General features: G+C 40.6%; 1 protein-coding gene across 11 annotated transcripts in view; it reads right to left on the bottom strand.

Moving 5' to 3' along the window:
• The window catches only part of TUT4 (terminal uridylyl transferase 4), a 79,862-nt gene that overhangs the window by 36,304 nt on the left and 20,542 nt on the right, over positions 1-23,016 (bottom strand). For all 11 annotated transcript variants that reach the window (XM_048860248.2, XM_048860252.2, XM_075131843.1 and 8 more), the window contains 8 exons: positions 21,511-21,688; positions 17,430-17,518; positions 12,092-12,143; positions 7,003-7,072; positions 5,518-5,644; positions 2,471-2,590; positions 560-778; positions 277-451 (listed from right to left, as the gene is read on the bottom strand). In XM_048860248.2, coding sequence (XP_048716205.1) covers positions 277-451; positions 560-778; positions 2,471-2,590; positions 5,518-5,644; positions 7,003-7,072; positions 12,092-12,143; positions 17,430-17,518; positions 21,511-21,688 — 1,030 coding nt within the window. The remainder of the gene's footprint in view (positions 1-276; positions 452-559; positions 779-2,470; positions 2,591-5,517; positions 5,645-7,002; positions 7,073-12,091; positions 12,144-17,429; positions 17,519-21,510; positions 21,689-23,016) is intronic.

The raw sequence follows: 23,016 nt of genomic DNA, 5'->3' as shown, positions 1-23,016 counted from the left end.
ACAGTACTGCAGAGACGGAATGGAAGGAAAAAAGGGCTGGGGGGAAATGGTGCTCCATCCATATTTCAGGAGTCATTGTACTCATACTGCTGTGCTGGGCAGATGACACATCCTCAAGTAGCCTGATTAACTTTTGTACATTTGCCAGCTAAACTGGTACTTTCCTCTCCATTTGCATCCAATGCAATTTCTTGTCCAAGTACTAGAAATAAATGTTAGATAAGTAAAATCCAAAGCATAATGCCTGTAGACTTGGTAGAAAGAACATTACCGCACCTTCAATGGCTATTCGCCTTTTAGGCCAGTTTTTGTTCTCTCTGGTTAAGAGTTCTTGTACCCGTATACTGATGACATATTCCTCCAAAGCAAATTCCAGTGTGTAAAACTTCAACAGTTCTAACCACAGTTGCCCCAGAGATATTTGGTGGGGTTTTTCAAATGCTAAGGGAGACTGAAACAAACATGAATGTTTAGTTGCAATAAGAAATGAAAATTCCAGTATTTTTCTAAGTTTTTTTTTTTTTTAAATAAAAAGTTTAAAGATCAGACAATGACTCACTTTGCCATGTTTCTCCTTTGCATTACTTTGGTTGTCCGTTTCTGAGCTTGTTGACTTCTTACCACCTTTCTGCTGTTCAGCTTTAGCTTTGCAGTCTACACCACTTGAGTTTTTCACCGCTCCATTATTTGGTGGCTTGTATTCCCATCTTACAAACTTCTCCTCTTCTATACCTCTCAGTGGGTAGTCATCTGCCCTCTTTAAATCAAAGCCTTCAATCTAAATACAGTTAAAGGATTTCTGAGAACAAGATTGTATGTCACATACCATACTTGGGCCAAAACACAGAAATGGCAATTTCAGGGCCTAAAAAAGATAATTTCACCAACACTGCTAATGCTGGTTATGCATGGTAAGAAAAGGGTATCATATCTCAGTGTGTCAACTGAGTTAAAAAATAAATTCCTTCTCCCTGACCCAAAGCACAGAATTGCACAATTGTCCACGTGTATTATGAGAGTCTTTCACTTTCCTCAGAAGCAACAGGCACAAGTCAACTACACAAAGAAAAATGTGCTAAGGTCTTTATTTGGAGCAGGGTCTCAAACACGCAGCCCCCGGAGTTATTTCCTGCAGCCCGCCATAGGCACTGACTCCCCCTCTCTGCCCCTCCCCCCTGCCCTCCCCTCCTACCCGTCCCCCCAGAAAGCGCCGCATCCCTGCTCCTCCGCCTACCTCCCAGCGCTTCCCGTCACCAAAGAGCTATTTGGCGGCACTTAGGACTTTCCAGGAGGGAGGGGGAAGGAGCGATGATGCGGCGTGCTCAGGGGAGGAGGCAAGGAAGAGGCGGGGCCAGGGCGGGGATTTGGGGAAGGGGTGGGAAGAGGCGGAGCAGGGGTGGGGCATGTACTGAAGGGTCTCTAGATACCTCTTGTTGCTACGGTAACACCCCTCTTTTCATTATGTGCCAGCAATGTGCTCGGTAAGACCTCAAACAACTTACAGTCTCGCAGAGATACACAGTAGCCAGGATGCACAGGAAGACCCAGGGGGCGGAGAGGAGAGAGAATTAACTTGGAGCAGTCTGGGAGAGGGGGTTGTTTATTTGGGCATCTGTGGCATGATTTGAATCATACCTGTCATTCCCCTTGGCTTCAGGGCTTTGTTGCAATGCACGTTCTATCAAAGCCTGTTCTGAAAGGTGCTAAGCACCCCGAGATCCCACTGGTCTCAGTAGGAGGAGAAAGCATCTCAGCTCCACACAAAGGAAGTTCTAACAGAGAGATGACCCAAGGGAGGAGGGGGGATTCAAAACCTGCATCCCAGCCCCTTGCTGTTCTGGGCTGTGACCTGAGGCTGAAAAGTGCTGCCAGCTGCCATCTGTGAGGTTCAGCGCATGCTCATGGCCAATGGCTCTTGGCCCATCAGTCCCCATGACAGCTCCCTCTGCTTCCGCAAGGGTAACGGCAATGTTTGGAAATACATATATATGTGAACATGAAGATTAACAAATCTGTGTTAAGGTCAAGGCTCACTGATGAATATTTGCAAGCAACACTGAGATTGGTTTCATCTCAGGATATCAAACCTAATACTGATGCTCTGGTTGATGCAAAATGCTGCCAGCTAAGTGGCCAAAAATGAAATGACTGTCAAAATTAGCACTGACTTTTTGCATGACAGTTTTTAAAAAGTTAATACATTGACTTTTAATAGCATACTATATTACTCTTCATTTTTTTCATTTTTGACTATATTTTTGTATCGTTGTATGAAAAGGTTTCAATGATGTGGCCCTCGGGCCAATGTACTAGTCCTCATGTGGCCCTCATTGTGATTTGAGTTTGAGATCCCCAATTTAGACTATTCAATCTCGTATGACACATTTTATGATCTGTAAAATAACCGTGCAGCACTGCCCCTTAAAAATATTGCAAGAGTAGGATTATTATATTGTCAAAAAGAACTTACCCAAGTGCCTAAATAGGATGGTAAAATGGGTGGTTTTCTTTGTTGAAGAAAAAATATCACCATTAAGGCAAAAGAATATGAGGGAATCCCACCTTCTGCCTGGCAGTCAATATGGCACAACTACAAAAAGATAAGACAGCTATAGTTTTCTGATAAGATTTTAGCATTTTAATTATATAATACATAATATAAATGAGCCATTAGAAAAGTTCAAAAGGAATATGGAATATATGCTAAAGCTAACTAGAAAGTCTTTCATCTCAAAATCTAAGGAAACAGTAAACTTATATAGATGTTTTCTGTGTTATCTCCTTCTCACTCACAAGCCATTCAGAACACAGCACCGCACCTACTTTTTTCCACACCTTGCAACTCCCATGTTACAGCATTATTCAGAAAGTTACAGTAGATATACATTGGCCAGAGGATAAAATGTAAACTCTAATCATTTGTAAAGTTCTTCAACTTTACTATTATTATTATTACTATTATTTATGATTACACTCATTGATTCTATTATAACTCTGCAGTTGTGGTTCACATTTATGCTTCTGCCAGGGATTTATGTTTTTGATAAAGAGAACCTGCTATTGTGCAATCGCCAGGTATTCTTCATATCTGGCTCTATGCTGATAAGATGCTTTTCCATGTGAGCTCAACAGGTTTTTCAGTATTTTTGAAGTCAGACTTCAAACAGTTCTCTTTTCTAGTTTGTAATGTTATGTTCTTATGTATTGTATGGCACTAATCGATTTATGAAAGCCTCTTCACAAAAATATCAATAATATTAATAATACTATATAACGGAATGCACTTTTCAATAAAGTCAAGTCATTTAAAGTCAAGTATTGCTTAATAGTGACCCCAAACCTGAACTATAAAAGGATTTGACATCTGAAGTATACTTTATATGGCTGATACAGCTCAATTCTTATACTCAACAATGGTATCTCTAGATGACCCAGTGGGAGATGAAGACAAAAACTTGTACAATTGTTTTGCTGGCAGCCTGACATGAGCTCATTTTTTAAAACTGCCTTGATTTTGATGAGTGGTGGGTTTGGCAAACGATGCTTGCTTTCTTGGGATGAATTCTGGGAAAGTTCCCAGTCCTAGAATGAGGATCTGCAGAGCCCTGCACCTGTTGAAACTGTACTGTGGGTGATAAGACGTCCAATGTTTGCTAGTTGGTCTGCTTCATAATGTTATGGAGGCCAGAATAGAGCCAATGATATAGAGGCAATTTCAGAAGTGTGTATAATATAAATGAAGGGTGAGATCCTCACCCCCTCTCTGGCCCCTTTACATCAGATAAAGGGGCCAGAGCAGTGTAAGGGGGCATGTCAGAGGGAGGCTAGCCCCTGTGCCACAGCAGGTGCTCCTAGCTGGGCACATTAAGGGGGTAGGGGCTGCACCTGGGCTATAAATGGTAAGAGGCTGCTCCAATACAGGAGGACTGGCTGTGATAATAGAACTGAGAAAGAGGCAGGAAGCCGCAGGAAGCAGAAGCAGCAGGACTACCACAGTGCTCTGAGAGGGGAGGCAGGGAGTGCCCAAGATGTGAAGGTTGAGTGAGGAACTGTTTAAGTTTGAATAATAAAACTGCTAAAAGGAGATTGTGGGTGTGGCAGTGTGTCTTTGCAAGCAGGGGAGAAGTCATGCCTTGTACAGGGCTCTATAAGCCCCAGTTCTGACTAGGGGAGAATTCCCCTGCACAGGCACGGTGGACAACAGCCATAAGACAGCCATTCAGCAATCTCCTTGCAAGCCCTGGAGTAGGGGGCATGCCAAGGGTGTGGATGGGGGCAGGGCTGCAGCACTGCAGAGATTCTGGCCAGTATCACAGCCAACAGGGCAGCCTTGGACATCATCCATAACTTTGACAGGCCCCATCCAGCCCCCAGAGTAGCCCAGGATCAGGAGAGTACAAAAGTGACTTAAAGGTACCTTAGCTCTCTCCTCCCTCTGGGCTGTAAGAGTTCAGTGCTGGCAGAGCACAAAATCTTACCCAGTAGATCTTTGGCCAAGTTCCACTGGAAAACTCTTCATGAGTCACTAGTGTACTGCAACCTGGGAAGATTTCATGACTTTTACAAGTTAGACTTTTTCAGGAATCTAGCTAGGAATTTTAGCAACACAAGTTCCTTAAACTTAGTTGCACCACTGGGAGTCTGCAAGCAATTTAATATAAAACATCTCTCCACAGATGTCAAAAAGGCGGCATATACTTGCCTCTAGACACAAAGTGGACATATTCTGCATTACATGCCACTGCATACACTTCAACTCACAATACAGAACAGAAAAGAGAATTCAGAGTCATCGGGTTTTTTAAAAAAAACTATCTATTGTAACCATGCATAAGACTATGCACATAGAGCTGCAATCTACTTCCAGGTTCTGATGATATTAATAAATCATTCCAGAGACAGTTCACTAGAACTCACAAAGGTTTATAACCCTTTTACATACAGCTAAGTCTGTGTTGCTTCTTGTATTTCAGAATCCAGTTCAGAACTACCCTCCTTAAGCTTACTGTAGCCTACTTCATAGACCTTGTCTTTGTATTCCCTCTATTCATCTTGCACCTCTCTACTCCCTCTTTTCGTTCAACAAAATCTTGTCCCTGTTGATGAAAGAGTGCCTCCTCCTCTGCAGCTCCTCCTGTCAGTTCTCCATCTCAGCCTCAAATACGGCTCTGCCTTAAGTCTCAGAAGAAAGTATTTTTCACCCTTCCATACCTCTCCATTCCTCTCTCCCTATCCTAACATTTCTTTCTGTAATTGTGGGATACAAATGCTGAAGAACTTGGGGACACAGTTTACAGGAGAGATGGATGCTACATTTGACTATAGTACATTTTGATTTAGGAAAAAAAGAAAAAATTCATTACAAACTTTGATATTACTGTATTACAAATTACATGCTGGTGTCTGTGTCCCTGGAAATTTACTCCCATAACACATTCGTTGCTGTATTATATTTTATGTGCAATCCTCAAGGGGAGAACAGACATGTTTAAGCGGTCTTTATTTGTATTAACTTACTCTAGCCCAGTAGCGGAAAGCCAACACCAAGGGAGCAAGGACAGGTTCCAGTTTGCCAAGTGCAGCCAGCAAGTCAGTTGTAAGACAGGCCACATCATTTCTAGCACTCACTTTACAAGTTAAACCACTGTCATTAAGAGAGAAATAAGAAACCAGTTTAAGTTCATAATTTTAACTACAAGTATGCAGACAAAGTTGGAAAGATTGCCACTCCCAGCATACTGAAAGCAAATACCAGAACACACCTCGTGAATGAAAGTGACCATTTTAGCAAGCAACATGATACCTATCAAACTGAGTTAGATTTTCATTACTGCAGGAGTTGGATTTAGAACTCACAAAAATCCCTTCCAGCTATAACAATGAAAAATGTCATAGATCTATGCTCAACTCTGCCACTGATTAACTATGTAACCTTATGCAAGTCACAAACTTCCTGTGTATCTTATCTCCTCCTCCTATTTCCTTCCCCATTGTTCACTTGACATTAAATGATATTGGGTACAGAGTGGACATTTGACTGAGATGGGTTAATATTTGTTGCCCTTGTGGAGAAAGTGAATCTGCAGGAGCGGGAGGAGTGCCAAATCAAAGGAAACTTGGAAAAAGCTAGTACTTTAAATATAAAATATATGGTAAACTAGGGCCTTGATTATCATCTCTGAAGTGCACTTTTTTGGTTTCTCTTTGTATTATCTTGATTTATCTTCTCTCTCAGATTTTTTTTTTTTTTTTTTTTTACACCAAACGGTAAAAGGGCCTTGACTTTTTCAGATTAAACACAAAAACCAGAGCCAGCCCACTCGTTTAAGATCTATGCTATGTGTTTATTTTTTAATGTAAGAGCTGGGATGTACCAGCTAAATCTTCTCTCAAGAAACTTCATTCTGCCTCCCTAAATTATTATTTACATTGTGTTAGTACCTATAATGTGCTAGCAACATCCACACACAAAGGAAGCAATAGTTCCTGCCCCAAAGAGTAGCCAGGGACTCTCCTGGGTTCAACCAAATACTTCCTATCCTAAACTGTCATATAGTGGTGCTGTACACCATTAAACAGCAGCTAAATTTCATTGAGGTGGCTGCATTTCAGTAGTTGATGAAGTTATCTGCCCATCTCCCCTTTTCAGCCTCTCACGTGGGTAGTGAGGCTTAAATTTGTGAAATGCTTTGAGATCCTTGGATTAAATGGTTGGTATAAATTTTAAGTATCCCCTGAGAATGACTTTCCCTTTTCCTTATTTAACTCCATCCAGAAGGGACATGACCAGATTCTCTCAACTGGTGTCCTTGGTGAATCAGGACTAGTTCAAGTGAGAGGATGAAGCAAACCTCTCTTTCTGGGCTACCCTTTCTACTGTTAGCATGAATATTACATTGACATTTATTGCTGGGAGTGCAAGCAACCAGCTGCCAGGAGGTATGAATAAGCAGAATAAATGTTGATATATTGTTAAGGATCCTTTTGAACTCTTAAACACACCTTTTAACATCTCTGCAAAAGACAACAGGAACTTTGGCATGGAAATCTGACTCCACATCTGAGTAAAAAGCTAAACAAGGAAGAGAAGACAAAAATGTTAGCTATAAAAGTCTTGCATAGTTCTCCCTAATTGTTTCTTTTAGCTGCTAGATTCAAATTAAGTACATTTAAGTTGCAGGTGCCATATGTCTAAATATTTTCTGATCACTTTGGATTCTCACCACCACGAAAGTATATTCAGAAAGGAAGAAAGGTTACAGTAACTATGGTTCTTTGAAATGTATTGTTCACATAGACTACATTCTTGGTGCACATGCTCCTCATGCATCAGATTCTTTTTTGCCAGCAATGTCCGCTGGGGCTGCATCTGCACCTTCAATATCCTCCTATCCCCTCACCCAATGGCATAAAGGGCTAAGGAAGCCTACACATCCCTCAGTTCCTTTGCCAATACAGAACCCCAAAGGAGCAGGACTCTAGAGTAGCGGGAAAGGAGGTTGGAGCATGGAATCCAAATGGACAATACATCTTTAAGAACCACAGTTACTGTAAGGTAAGTAATCGTTCTTTCTTCGAGTGATGGTCCACATGGATTCCACTCTTGGTGACAAACAAGCAGTTACCTGTTTGCTAGGATGTGGATCAGAGAAGTCTTATTTAAACAATAATTCCAGAACAGGCCTGTGAAAATGAGCATCCAATGTTGGAACCTCTACCAAAGAACAGTGTCTTGGAAATGTGTAGACTGAGCTACACTTTGCTGCCCTACAAATTCCGGAAATTGGACATACTTCAAACAGGCAGCACAGGCTGCTTAAGCACTATTGAAATGAGTCTAATATGTCTAGGTGTATCTAAACTGGTTAACTCTCTGACCAGTGAGTAAGTATGGAATAGCCCTTTGAGGAACTTTGATACCATCAGGTGGGGGCGGGTAGGGGGAGGAGGGAATATGACTTTAGAGGCAGACCGTAAGCCAAAATTGCTACAAGATGGCCCTTAACAGAACTGAACAAAAGGCCAGCCTGTTCTAAGTGTGATAGGTAGTTGAGGGTCTTTGGTATTAAGGCCTGGATCAGGTCCAGAACCTCTTGAGCTGCCCATATTTCTTGTTTATGTTTTCCTGCTCTCTATTAGGACTTCCTGGACCTATAGGGAGCAGTCTCTCTATGGTACTCAGCCAGCCAACAGCCACACTGACAGTTGCAGTGACTTCGGGTCTGGGTGGAGTATCTGGCTGTGGTGCTGTGAGATCACTTTTGGGCAGTCTGGGAGCTAGATCAGTGTCTGAATGGACATGTGTATTAGTTCTGTCAGCCAAAACTTGCTAGTGCAGAATATTAGACTAATCGTGGCTTTGTCTTGTGATTTTGGAAGTTACCCTGGGGATGAGGGGAAATTGGTGAAAAGGCATACAGAACACCATGAGATCCTTGCAGAAGGAAGACATCCAGTAACTACCCCAGGTTTACAACCCCTTTGGAACAAAAGTTCTGGCTCTTTGCATTGCCATTGGGGTCAAACAGGCCTATCAGATGGTTCCCCCAATGCAAGAATATCGGCTCTATGATGGATTTCCTCAACATACGCTCATGTGTGATAACAGACTGACTGCCAGGTTGTTGCTGACTCCCACGAGATGAAGAACCATTGGGGTTATCCCGTAGCGGTGGCACCATGTCCAGCGCTTCATAGTTTCTAGAACTAGGAGGAACAAGTGTAAACCACCTTACTTGTTTATATAGTGAATTGTTGACATGTTGTCCATCACTATATGCACTGTGGAGTTTTGGAAAACAGGTAGGAAGGGCATACAGGTTAGTGTGATGGCTCTGAGCTCCAGGGAATTGATGTGAAGCACCGTATTTTCTAGGGACCAAGCCCCTTGGATCTTAAGATGGTCCGGGTGGGCTCCCCAAGCCTGTTCCTGACACATCTGTGATTAAAGTCCTTGTAGGGGAGGGAACCCACTGCACACATTTGTGAGTTTCTTGCACCATCTGAGTTCTGTGATGATGTGAGATAGAACCATGATCTTCTCGTACATCTGGTGTTTTGCCAGGGAACAAACCAATCTAAGACAGATTTGGAATGGGCAGAAATGAAGTCTGGCAAGTGTCATCACATACATCCATACTGATATATGGCCTAGCACCCCAGACATGTCTGACCCATCATAGACAGGTTTGATTCTATCCCAACCAGTAGTGACTATACTGAAACCCGGAGTCAATTATGGCTCTGTCGCACTCTATTGCCTGCAATACAGTAAGATGATTTTGTTTACCAGGAGCCCCAACTGAAAGAACAAAGTGTCCATTCCAGGCTTGCTGCCATCTCAGCCTGGGATCTGCACTGCTTCAGCCAATTGTCCAGGTAACAGTAGATATGAATGCCCTTCCTGCTGAGATCTGCCGCTACTATCACTAGGCACTTCATAAAGACTCTTGGTTCCATAGAGTCCAAATGGCAGTACCTCATACTAGTAATGAGTGGGCCCTACCACAAAGCTTAGGTATTGCCTGTCAGATGGATGGATGGCTACGTGGAAGTACATATCCCAGATGTCAAGAAACACTCATCAGTCTTGAGAAATTCAGACAAGCATTACCATCCTGAATCTGAGGTGGTGTATATACACATTCAGTCTCCGCAGGGCTAGGATAGGACAAAAAACACCTTTCTTCTTTGGGATAAGGAAAAATTGGGTGTAGTATCTCTTCTATGCCTCCTAGACAAAGCAATGAGGCCATTTCTGTTTATAACAGGCTCTTGTGAGAAGGATCCCTGCAAACGTATGAGGAAGAGAGCAGGGTGGGTAAAGAATGGAAATGTAAAGGGTAGCTTTGGGCAATGACGACTAATGCCCATTATAAGCTGTGATGGCCACACAGTCCTGGGGAAAGCAGCAAGGTGGTTCCTGAAAGTGAGAGAAGGCTCTGAATATCTTTAGGTATGCTTCAACACTCCTGTTAAAGCTGCTGCCTCCAAGAGGCTTGCCAAGGAGGGGCAAGATGGGAATCCCCTGAAGCATCTGGTCTTCTTTCTGTGCTGCTTCTCTCAACTCTAGATGTAAGAACCAGTCCTCTCTTTGCTGGGGCTGATGCTTGCATAGTCTTCTATAGAGAGCCAGTGTGTAGATTCCCAGGGACCACAGTGTGGCCCTTAAGTCACTAAGGGAGTGTAGGCCTTAGTCTGTTCTCTGGCTGAAGAGCTCTAATCCCTCAAAGGACAGGTCCTCCAAAGTAGCCTGTACTTTGCATGATACCTTGCCCAGTGCTTGGAGCCATGAGGCCCATCTCATTGTGACAATCCTGGCCACTGATCTTGTGGACATATCAACCACACCATGGCTGCCTATAACAATCTCATAACCACCTGAGATTCTTCTGAGATCTCTTTTTAACTCTTCACGGTCTGCTTTGGACATAACTATCATGAGTAATTTTGTATCATCGCCAAACTTTTCCACCTCACTGCTTACCCCTTTTTACAGATCATTTGTGAATATGCTGAACAGCACTGGTCCCAGTACAGATCCCTGGGTGATCCTGCTATTTACCTCTCTCAATTCTGAAAACTGACCATTTATTTCTACCCTTTGTTTCCTATCTTTTAACCAGTTATTGATCCAGGAGAGGATCCCTTCATCTTATCCCATGACTGCTTACTTTGCTTAAGAGCGTTTGGTGTATGGCCTTGTCAAAGGCTTTCTGAAAGTCCAAGTACACTATATCCACTGGATCACCCTTGTTCACATATTTGTTGACCCAGTCAAAGAATTCTACTAGATTGGTGAAGCATGATTTCCCTTTACAAAAGCCATGCTGACTCTTCTCCAACAAATCGTGTTCATCTATGTATGTGGTTATTCTGTTCTTTACTCTAGTTTCAATCAATTTGCTTGGCACTGAAGTTACGCTTACTGGCCTGTAATTGCCAGGATCGCCTCTGGGGCCTTTTTAAAAAATGTGTCATACTAGCTATCCTCCAATCATCTGGTACAGAAGCTGATTTAAATGACAGGTTACATACCACAAATAGTAGTCCTGCAACTTTATATTTGAGTTCCTTCAGAACTCTTGGGTGAATACTATCTGGTCCTGATGACTTATTACTGTTCATCAATTTGTTCCAAAACCTCCTCTACTGACACCCCAATCCAGGACAGTCCTTCAAATCTGTCACCTGAAAAGAATGGCTCAGGTGTGGGAATCTCCCTCACATCCTCTACAATGAAGACTGATGTAAAGAATTCATTTAGTTTCTCCACAATGGCCTAGTCTTCCTTTAGTGCTCCTTCAGCACCTCAATTATCCAGTGGCTCCACCGATTGTTTCGCAGGCTTCCTACTTCTGATGTACTTAAAAAACGTTTTGCTGTTAGTTTTTGTGTCTTTTGCTAGTTGTTCTTCAATTTATTTTTGACCTGCCTAATTACACTTCAATACTTGACTTACCAGAGTTTATGCTCCTTTCTATTCTCCTCAGTGTGACGTGACTTACAATTTTTAAGGCACGCCTTTTTTCCTTTAACTGCCTCTTTTACTCTGTTGTCTAGCCTTTGTGGCATTTTTTGGTCCTCTTATTATTTTATTTGGAGTATACATCTAATTTGAGCCTCTTTTATGGTGTTTTTTAAAAGTTTCTACGTGGCTTGCAGGCATTCCACCCTTGTGACTTTTCTTGTAATTTCCTTCTCGAAGTTAAAAGCTATTGTCTAGGGCTTCTTTGGTATTTTCCCTCCACAAAGATGTTAAATTTAATTACATTATAGTTACTATTACTAATCAGTTCAGCTATATTCACCTCGTGGACCAGATCCTGTGCTCCACATAGAACTAAACTGAGAATTGCCTCTTCCCTTGTGGTTTCCAGGAGTAGCTGGCTCCAAGAAGCAGTCAGTGTCAGTCTAGCACCATTCACTAGCATTAAACTAGTTGAAAAAGGCTACAGTAAAACATAAAATCTCTATCCTTTTTGTAATTCAAATATTCTGTGTGCTTTTTGTTGTATTTTTCCCAGCAACGTTAGTATAAAAAGCAATTAAATAAGCAAAGCGTTAATTACAGATAAAGAAGTTAACTCACCACAGGTTTTTAAAATGTCAAGCACCTGTATCAGAACATCCGGGTGACTCATCTAAAAATGAGGACCAAACAAAATTAGGACAGGGTTATTTTATTCAGAAACTGAGTTACTGAATTTTATAATTAGTTTAACACCATTTAAGGTGTACAATTTAAATACATGTTTATTGTCAATTTTCCTACAATAATTCATTGTATTCATCTACTGATATTTATGAAAAATGTTAAATATATTCATCTACTCCATGAAAATGGGCACTACTAAATAATTCAGACATCTTTCACTTTCAAGTTATATTCTATGAACTCTTCTGGTAAACCCATCTGCTCAATCTATACATTAAAAAATAATTTGAATCCTTAAGTACCGACGTTGAAATCTGAATCCTCTGATATAGCATATGTTCAGCTGTGAGTGTTGGATCTTTACTCCTGGGGGAATTCTGCGCCACTGCGCATGCACAGACTTTATATCCCCCAAAGATTTCTTTGCTTCCCCATAGAAAAATGACTTTCTGACGAGGAAGTAAAGAAAACACACAAGAGCAGCCATACAACCCTCCCCAGCGTATGTTTCAGGGGCCCAGGGCAGCCAGCAGAGAGGTAAATCACTGTGGGGCAGGAAGCATGACTGGGGAAAACCCAGCTGGTAACTCCTACCCTGCACCGAGCTCAGCGGCTAGTCCAGGCTGGACTGGGAAGGACAGGACTTACTCTTCCCCTGCACAGCATCCAGGGCCGGGTCAAATCCGCCTCCAGATTTTTCCCCCAGGTGCAGGAAGCTATGCAAACTCCCACTTCCTCATCCCATCTCCCTGCTTCTTGCACTCATCCCTCCTCAGCTGCCGGGGGAGAGATCCCTGTACAGGAAGCTGCTACCCCATCCACCCAACCCCCTTGCATCCAGACCCCCTTATACCTATACCCTCCCCAATGAGCCCCACTCCCGACGAGCCACCCACACCCAGATCCCCATCCCACCGAGCCCCCCAACCAGTTGCACCTGGATCCCCACTCCACTGATCCCCACTCATCAAGCATCTGGACCTCCCCACTGAGACACTCACACCCAGACCCCCCTGCCGAGCTCTGTCCTGCACACCCAGACACCCCCCCCACACGCTGAGCCCCAACCACCTTCACCTGGACCCCCCTGCAGAGTTCCATTACCACTGCACCCAGAAACCCCCAAGTCCCTGTGCATCCAGAGCCCCTCCACACCCAAATCCCCCATTGAGCCGCCTGCACCCAGACTGCCCCACACAGAGCCCTCTCAACTCACACCTGGATTCCCACACACACTAAGCCCCTCCATATTTGGATCCTGCCTTGCTGAGCCTGCCTCCCACACTTGGTGCACCTGGCATGGAGGAGCAGTGCCCTGGGGTGTTTCTGGGGCAAGTCCAGACCTAGCACTGTCAGGGTTGGGTGCAGCCTCACCCCTGAGACCATGTCTGGGGAAGGGGGGCGGAAAAGGGAAGAGGGGGGAAAGCTGCACAGTGATCTCCCACCTCTGTGCAGCCAGTAGCCTGTGCTCCACAATGCCATTCTGGAGCCTCTACATTTATTTGACAAATAACATTTGCAATATTTTGCAGAATTTTAAAATATGTGCAGAATTTTAATTTTTTGGCACAGAATGCCCTCAGGAGTAGCTCTTGAGCTCGTCAAATAAATATGTATCATGAACTTTGGTTTACTTAATGAATTTTGTTAAAGTAACACATTTTTATACATGGAAAAAAATCTTATTTTCCAGAAACCTAATACACTTTTCAAAACAATATTTTAAAAGGTGAACTGGAAATAAACAGTTTTAACAAAAATGAGTTAAAAATTATTTTTATGTGCTCAGAGACCCAACCAACAACAGACATGAGGTACTGAGCATATATTTGCTTTAAAAGGTATCCCAGTGTAGCTCCAGCTGATCCTAATTGCTGAAACACCTCAGAATGCAATACTGCACCCCAAAGTACCAACACAGATGTCATGAACTTCACTGGAACAACACAGTCAGCCCAAAAGGGCCCACGGTAGTAAGGTTTTTGAGTATGTTTTGAGGGTGTTGGTTTTTGTTTGTTTGTTTGTTTTAATTATATGTTTTGTTTCTTACATTACTTTTGTATTAAGTTAAAGATGATCACCCCATGTATTATAAAAATGCACCAATAACCTTAGCCTCCTAAGGGACAGCTCCATTATTCTGGAGGAGTTTTTGGTATTTGTGATATCTGAGATGTGACAGCAACAAGGAGCTGAGTAGAATATCAAAGGAAATATTATGGCAATTTTAATACAACTTTCCATCAAATTTGAGTGTTTAGTGACTTTTCAACACTTACTATTTGGGCATCCTGCACATAAAGATACACAACTTATTTGGGGTAAACTATTTGCATTTAATCTCTAATGCTTAGAAGCAGATTCAACAGAATAGAAAACAAAACGGCAAGTAGCCCACATAAAGCTGCAAAAAACTGAAATTAAAGCTACCACATAGATGTAATTTTCTTGAAATGATGCAAAATGATAAAACTTGTCAATTTGACTTATAATTAGGGCTGTCAAGCGATTAAAAAAATTAATCATAATTAATCACGCTCCTAAACAATAACAGAATACCATATATTTAAAGATTTTGGCTGTTTTCTACATTTTCATATATATTGATTTCAATTACAGCATACAATATGAAGTTCCAGTGCTCACTTTATATTTATTTTATTACAAATATTTGCACTGTAAAAACAAAAGAAATAGTATTTTTCAATTCACCTAATATAAGTACTGTAGTGCAATCTCTTTATCAAGAAAGCTGAACTTACAAATGTAAAATTATGTGCAAAAAAAAAATCTTCATTCAAAAATAAAACAATATAAAACTTTAGAGGGTACAAGTCCACTGAATCCTACTTCTTGTTCAGCCAATTGTTCAGACAAACAAGTTTGTTTACATTTGCAGGAAATAAAGCTGCCCGCTTCTTGTTCACAATGTCACCTGAAAGTGACATTGTTTGCATGGCACTGTTGTAGCGACGTCACAAGATATTTACGTGCCAGATGTGCTAAAGATTCATATGTCCCCTCATGCTTCAACCACCATTTCAAAAGACTTGTGTCCATGCTGATAACGGGTTCTGCTCAATAACGATCCAAAGCAGTGCGGACCGATGCATGTTCATTTTCACCATCTGAGTCAGATGCCACCAACAGAAGGCTGATTTTCTTTTTTGGTGGTGTGATAAATGAAAGGCGGGGGGCGGAGGGGAGGGGGCAGCTCCCTTTTATGGACCCAGTCAGCCAGTTAGCTATAAAATCCCTCTTAGCAGCTGTTCTCTACTTGCTTTACCTGTAAAGGATTAAAAGTCTCACTGCAATGCATAGGTAAAAGGAAGTGAGTGGGCACCTGGCCAAAAGAGCCAATGGGAAGGCAGAACTTCTAAAAATTGAAACAAGACTCCCCTTTTGTCTGTCTGTTGTTGTTCTCAGGGAGAAGCAGACAAGGCTACAGTTATGCTGTATGGGCCAGGTATGAAAAATCATCAGTATCATACCTAGAAACTACTCATTTGAAATCCCAGATATGTAAGTAGATCAGGAAATGTCTAGGAAAACGCGATTAGGTTTCTCTCTTTTTATTTCTTTATTTCTTTTTTTATTTCTTTATTTCTTGTAGACTCCTCTGTGCTAACCCCAAATGATTTTGTTTCGCTTGTAACCTTTAAGTTGGACCTCAAGAAAGTTATTCTTGATGATTAATCCTTGTGTTTGTTTTTTAAATCTAGCAATAGCCTGAGTGTCCAGATGTATTTTCTTTCTTTTTGTTTTTAATAAAATTCACCTTTTTTAAGAACAGGATTGGGTTTTTGTGTCCTAAGAGGTTTGTGCGCATGTTGTTTAACTAGCTGGTGGCAATAGCTCATTTCCTTTGTTTTCTTTCTCAGCTCTTCTCCGGAGGGGGGGGGGGTGAAGGGGCTTGAGGGTAGCCTAACAGGAAGGAATTCCCAAGTGCGCCTTCCTAGGTCCTTAAAGGGGTTTTGCACTTGGGTGGTGGCAGCATCTACCCATCCAAGGTCAGAGAAAAGCTGTAACCTTGGGAGTTTAATACAAGCCTGGAGTGGCCAGTATTAATTTTTAGAATCCTTGCAGGCCCCCACCTTCTGCACTCAAAATGCCAGAATGGGGAATCAGCCTTGACAAATGGTTTGGGATCTGCAGTTTCCACTTCGGAGTATTGCTCTTTTAAGATTTCTGAAAGCTTGCTCCACACCTCCTCCCTCTCAGATTTTGGAAGGCACTTCAGAGTCTTAAACCTTGGGTTGAGTGCTGTAGCTATCTTTAGAAATCTCACATTGGTACCTTCCTTCTGTTTTGTGAAATCTGCAGTGAAAGTGTTCTTAAAAAGAACAACATGTGCTGGGTCATCATCCAAAACTGCTATAACATGAAACACATGGCAGAATGTGGGTAAAATAGAGCAGGAGACATACAATTCTCCCCCAGTGAGTTCAGTCACAAATTTAATTAAAGCACTATTTTTTTTTAACGAGTGCCATCAGCATGGAAGCATGTCCTCTGGCATGGTGGCGGAAGCATGAAGGCACATACAAATGTTTACCATATCTGGCACATAAATACGTTGCAATGCTGGCTACAAAGGTGCCATGAGAACATCTGTTCTAACTTTCAGGTTACACTGTAAATAAGAAGTGGGCAGCATTATCTCCTGTAAATGTAAACAAGCTTGTTTGTCTTAGCTGAACAAGAAGTAGGACTGAGTGGACTTGTAGGCTCTAAAGTTTTACATTGTTTTGTTTTTGAGTGCAGTTGTAACAAAAAAAAAAATCTACATTTGTAAGTTGCACTTTCACAATAAAGGGATTGCACTACAGTACTTGTATGAGGTGAACTGAAAAATACTATTTCTTTTATCATTTTTACAGTACAAATATTTGTAATAAAAATAATACTATAAAGTGAGTAATGTATACTTTGTATTCTGTGTTGTAAGTCAAATCAATGTATTTTAAAATGTAGAAAAACATTCCAAAAATTTAATACATTTCAACTGGTATTCTATTGTTTAACAATGCAATTAAAACTGCGATTAATCATGATTAATTTTTTTAACCGTGATTAATTTTTTTGAGTTAATCACGTGAGTTAACTGCGATTAATTGACAGCCCTACTTACAATATATTAAAATACCAAATAACATTCAAACTATGGGCTATTTGCTATTACAACAATTAGCCTTAGTGGAAGATACAGACAATGGAGCAGATATAAAGTGCAGGTTATTTACTCTTTTTAGTTTGACAAGATACTACTCACCTTGGAGGGAAATTTTATGTCAATATTAACATCACTGGTTTTAAAAGCAAATCTAGTTAGACAGGAGCCATACATCCTCAGTGAACACTCTGGAAAACAGAGAAAGGCTTTGTAACTGAGCTGGTTGCCTCCACTACGCCCTCTTATGGCCTAGGGTAAGCTACAGGTAGCCTGCCTCATTTTCCCCTCTTGGACTGTTCTAATAAAATTTCCCATCAGGCTTTGTCTTGGTCAAAAGCAGCCCTCTATGAAGACTGGGTTTATTAATAAAACTCAAAACCCCAAAACAAAGTCCATTCATAAGTCCACACATCCCAAGATTTTTCTTTCTCTTCCCAGATCTTCCTGCCTGGGACCTTGGCAGTCTCTCCCCAGCTTGGAAAGAGTCTTTCCGGGAATGGGGGGAGGGCTGGGAAAGCCAGCAGGAAGTCTTACAGTATGGGACAACTGACTTGGCTTGCGCTAGGGGATAAAAAATAGCAGAACAGACATTCCTACATGGGCTCTGAGACCTACCCCCTTCACCATATTTCAGCACAAGCTTAGTCAGTTAACCCAGGCTCTGAGACTTGTTGCATGAGTCTGCTTGTTTTTTTAGCAGCGTATATGTATCATCCCAGGCCTCTGTGCCTAAGCTTTCCTCGGTCTCTGCAGACTCCACCACAGCTTCCTGGGCTCTCCCCACTTCACTGCAACTTCCTGCTTCAGGGCTGAATTACCTGATTCAACTCAAGTATGCCTCATTCTGTAATCAAGGTTAGTTAGCTACAGCCCTCCTAGCCCTTAAGGGGCAAGCCACCCTATTATAGGTTTAAGTGATGATGGGCCAAATTATCCCTTCACTGAAGACATTTAAAACTTTCTTGAGACACTATATCTAACCTCAGCAGTTATACCCTAATGAATGATTAATCACCTCCCCCACTCGGTTACTCATTCTAGCCACACTTCCAATGTGGCATCACAGGAAACTCAAAGAACAAAATTTTCACACTCTCACAACAAAGAAAATATTGTTCTCTAAATTTTTATGCTGTAATTTATTTATTTTTTATCCTGTAAACTACAGTTAGTGTCATGGTATTAGTGTATACTTTTTAATAATGTTTAGGTGGTTATCAAGTAGCACTGTTCCACCTGAGTATCCAATGCCCTGCAAAACTTTTCTCTGATATACTCCTTTGCCATAAATATTACTCCTTGTATTTACCATGGCATCTGTGCCAAATAATTAGATTAGCAAGTGCTTGTGCATTATTCACTAGTAAAACTTACACACAAAACATAAGTTACCAACCTGGAAACCATCGTAGCCACAGAAGTACAGTTGCTACTTAAACAATTGTATTTCTATAGCTACAATGGTTTCTGACCAGTTGAAATACACATTAGGTCTGCTCTAAGCCAAACAATGGTATCGTAAGCAAATGCCATTCCACTGCACAACATCATTTATCAAACATTTTGATATAATTTAAGTAGGAGACAATTATTCTGTGTTGTTTGTGCTGTAGTCACTGGACAAAATCTGGCTAGCCACAAAACTGGCAGTAGTCCCTCCTCCCCTCAATTTAGGACATGCTGCTAAAACAGTGTTAGTTGCCTTTATCCTGGCTGTGATCAAACCAAAGAATGTACAGATTCTCAGGAGAAATCATGGTTTGGTAGAAACTGTTTTCCACATATATACAGAACATTCCACTGACCAGAAGTAATGAGGCCCTGTGGAATAGACTTGTGTACGTTAACCATGGAGCTAAAGTTGTCAAAATCATCATTTTTCATGCATCCCTGCAAGAGGGGAGCTGACTTGTTGTTATGGTGGGCTCATGTGAACAAAACAAGCCAGAATGTTCAATTGTTCCTGGACTGTTACTGGATAAAAAATTTAGTCAGATTTTGATAAAAATCAAATCCAGAAACCAGTTTTTAAAAAGGAGCACAACAAATTGTCTTTCCTTACTAGTATCATTTTCTCTATTTACCATCATATTTTAGTTAATATGCATAGTGTATGTTTAAGAAGCATAAGAGATAATTACCCCTAAAATGAACAAAAAAGTCATAATTACTACTACACTCTTATTGAGAAGGAAAAAAAGCAGCTATTTATCAAACAAAAAAAGATGATAATATACTAATTTCTAGTCTGTTTTGATATAAATGAAATCTGCTAGAAAAAGCTATTGTCTACCAATGAAAAACCAATACCTCATTCACTGCAGCTTCTCTAATAATTGAAATATTGCTAACATAATGCTGACACATTTGTCTAGCTTCAAATATCTGCTCTCTTGTTTTGAGTCTACCAATTAACATCATAGGAGATAACAAGAAGTTAAAGCGAAGAAGGAAAATAAAACCAACAATACAAATTATAGGGACATACATAAATTGGATTTGAAAGTTAAATATTTTGTTAGTGAAGTAACATGAGGGATGGCTGATGTATGAAGGTTTACAAAATATGTGATCAAAATAAAGCAAGAGAAGGAGGATGGATAAAGCTGATACTGAATCTACAGAGAGGTATTATGTATTTTGGCTGACCCAGCAGAGACAGTTTGCACAGCTGTTAAGAACAATAAAGGTATTCAGGTGATTCTTGGAAGCCATAATAGACTTCCAGAGCTGTAAGAGAAGGAGAAGAAAGGAAATAAAGGCAAAATTAAAAAATTACATATGGAAGGTTTTGATGAAATTGAACAAGAAAAAAGTACTTTAATCAATAAGTGGAAATTCTGTAAAAAAATAAGCAACAAGGTTATCTAGTCTATTAATTTAAATGGAATTTACATTTTGTCTAGAAAGCATATATGGCCTGATTTTAAAAGGTGATCAGCACCTGCAGCTCCCACTGACTTCAGTGGGATTTGTGGGTCATCAGCACTTCTGAATATCAGACCCATAGTGAATGTTAAAACAGCAACTTTCTTGATAATTTTCAAAATTCTGATGTTACTATCCATAACCACCACGGGCCTTTGCAATGCATGGTTCATATCTGGCAAGTGCAATAATACTGAAATCACTGAAAGTCCAAAGAAAACAAATTTAAGGCCAGAGTTAATCCCACTAGAAACATACACCTATCAGGAATAATTATTTAAAGAGATCACTGAGACTGAAATGTCATTGACTGCACACAATCTTTTTCACTAACAGATGTGCCATCCTGGTTATTTACTAATCCCCAGGTTGTTTACAAATTCAGTCAAGCTAGTTTATGTCATTACTGCATTGGTGAGGGTCACTCACCATTGAACTTCTACCTGCGAGTGGCAGTAAAAAGAGAGAGCACAAACAGCATGAAATAACATTTGGAATTTAGATACTCAGATTTAAACAAAATTATCAACTTCTACAAGCAATTTTGCTCAGTTGAGGATCCATTGCCCTCATATTTAACATGGAGAGACCTGTGAGAGCTATGCTCCTTCTTGATTTGAGCGACCTCCACTTTCAGTAAAAGAATGCATATGACGACCTGTAGGCCATGTTTCACCTATGTATCAAGAGTGAACTGTAAATAAAACTATTGGGATTGGGTTGTTTTTTTTGCTGTTTCTTTTTAATTTTTTTAAAATGTTATTAATTAAAGTCTTGTCTATCCTGACAGATTCCACAGACAACTGGAGAACTAGTAGAGAAAAAGTAAAAATTAATTGAGAAGGGAAGTGATATTTAGTCACACTGTTTAAAACTCTTTATTTTGTTTACACCTATTTAATTTAAATGTATTACAAATACTTGTAAGAAGAAAGATCTTCGTTGTAGCCGCACCACTATGATTAAGGACTGGAACTTTGATCCTAAAAATGCTTGTGTAACGTTAAGCGCATATGTAAGAGTTTGTGCAACTGAGAGCTAAATCTCTTTGAGACCTCAAACAAGCCAGCTAACAAAACCAGGGAAGGTAAGACTTGACATTCCTGATACTTCTAAAGATATAATAAAGATATTTCAAAACAAAATTAAAACTATTCCAAACTGATGAAGAGACCAAGATTTAACTTATAATTGTTAGAATAAATTAAGAGAATGTCTTGTATTTAAAGAAAATGAGGGAGATCACACATACCTGGTAAGGGCTGTTGAATAATCTTCTCCATCTCGTTTACAATTTCTTGGCGGATTCTGAAGTCATCATCCGATATGCCTTGTTCATTTGCTGCCTCCATGAGCGTAAAAGTCAAAGCAGCCACCTGTGCAGGGGAGGAAGGTGGGAGGCCACGCAGCTCATTTTCTTCCTGTTTTTCCTGGAGAATTTTTGGATGATAAGAAGATAATTGTACTTGATTATATTATTTTTAACTTGAGGGTTTGCTTTATATGGTGCCCTGAGCAGCCCATTTCCACAGGATTCAAACTCTGCACAGCCCAATTGGCATATATGACAACTGGGCTCATGGAAATTGGGGAGGTTTAGATTGGATATTAGGAAAAACTTTTTCACTAAGAGGGTGGTGAAACACTGGAATGCGTTACCTAGGGAGGTGGTAGAATCTCCTTCCTTAGAGGTTTTTAAGGTCAGGCTTGACAAAGCCCTGGCTGGGATGATTTAACTGGGAATTGGTCCTGCTTTGAGCAGGGGGTTGGACTAGATGACCTTCTGGGGTCCCTTCCAACCCTGATATTCTATGATTCTATGAAATGACACTGGATGCTCCATTTAGCAAAGGAGCAGGTTCTTGCAGAGCCAACAGCCAAAGAGGGAATCTGAAAGCTTATGTTCCCTGAATTACATTTGCATGGCTGAGAGCTCTGAAACAGAGTTTATCCGAAGACATGAAAGAAGATGTAATTTTTTTCTTGCACAATAAACACTAGTGATTGAAAGGCGAGCCCATGTGCAGGACTCCAATGAGGCAAACAGTTTCCTCTGACTCCCAATTAAATATAAGGGGCTGGTTCTCCTCTCACTACAGCCCAACCAGTTACTCTCATCAGGTGCTAGTTTTAATCAATTGCATTGTAATAATTAACTTCATCTATTGGAGATAACTACTTTAGGAGCATTAAAACCTGATACATCTCAGATCACATGGAATCAGCAGTGACCACCAATTGGTTCTGAAATTCACTGATTAATTGAAATTGTATGACTCACCATGGAAACATCTTAAGCAATAGCATAGTTTTTGAATAAGTGAATAACAACCTGTTATGCATCCACACAACATACCACCATAATAAAAGTGTTCTACCAGATCTCCACACTTATATGAACACAGTTAAGTTTATTTATCAAGTTAGCTCTATTTTGATTTCCTTACTTTAAAAATTAAAACTTGACAACAAAAAATAATATAAATTTTGCAAGATTTTTTTAAATTATTTATTTTGTCACTGTTGGGTTTGCTTTTCTGTGGGGTTTGTTTTTTGTTTGTTTAGGGGTTTTTTGGTGCAGAAGCTGCTATTGGTAAGCTAGTTTAGTCACTCATTAAGATAAATGTATCTATCCTCAGCTCTACTGGAATATTAATGTTAAATAATATTAATAAAAGAGTGTATACTTAGATGTATAAAATTAGAAACACATGATATTTTTAGGGCTTGACCCAAGTCTTAGACCCATTGGATGGGA

This window comes from Caretta caretta, chromosome 8, assembly GCF_965140235.1.
Source record: "Caretta caretta isolate rCarCar2 chromosome 8, rCarCar1.hap1, whole genome shotgun sequence".
Lineage (NCBI taxonomy): Eukaryota > Metazoa > Chordata > Testudines > Cheloniidae > Caretta > Caretta caretta.
The sequence above is the reverse complement of the archived record's forward strand: the minus strand, read 5'-3'. Positions and strand labels throughout refer to the sequence as shown.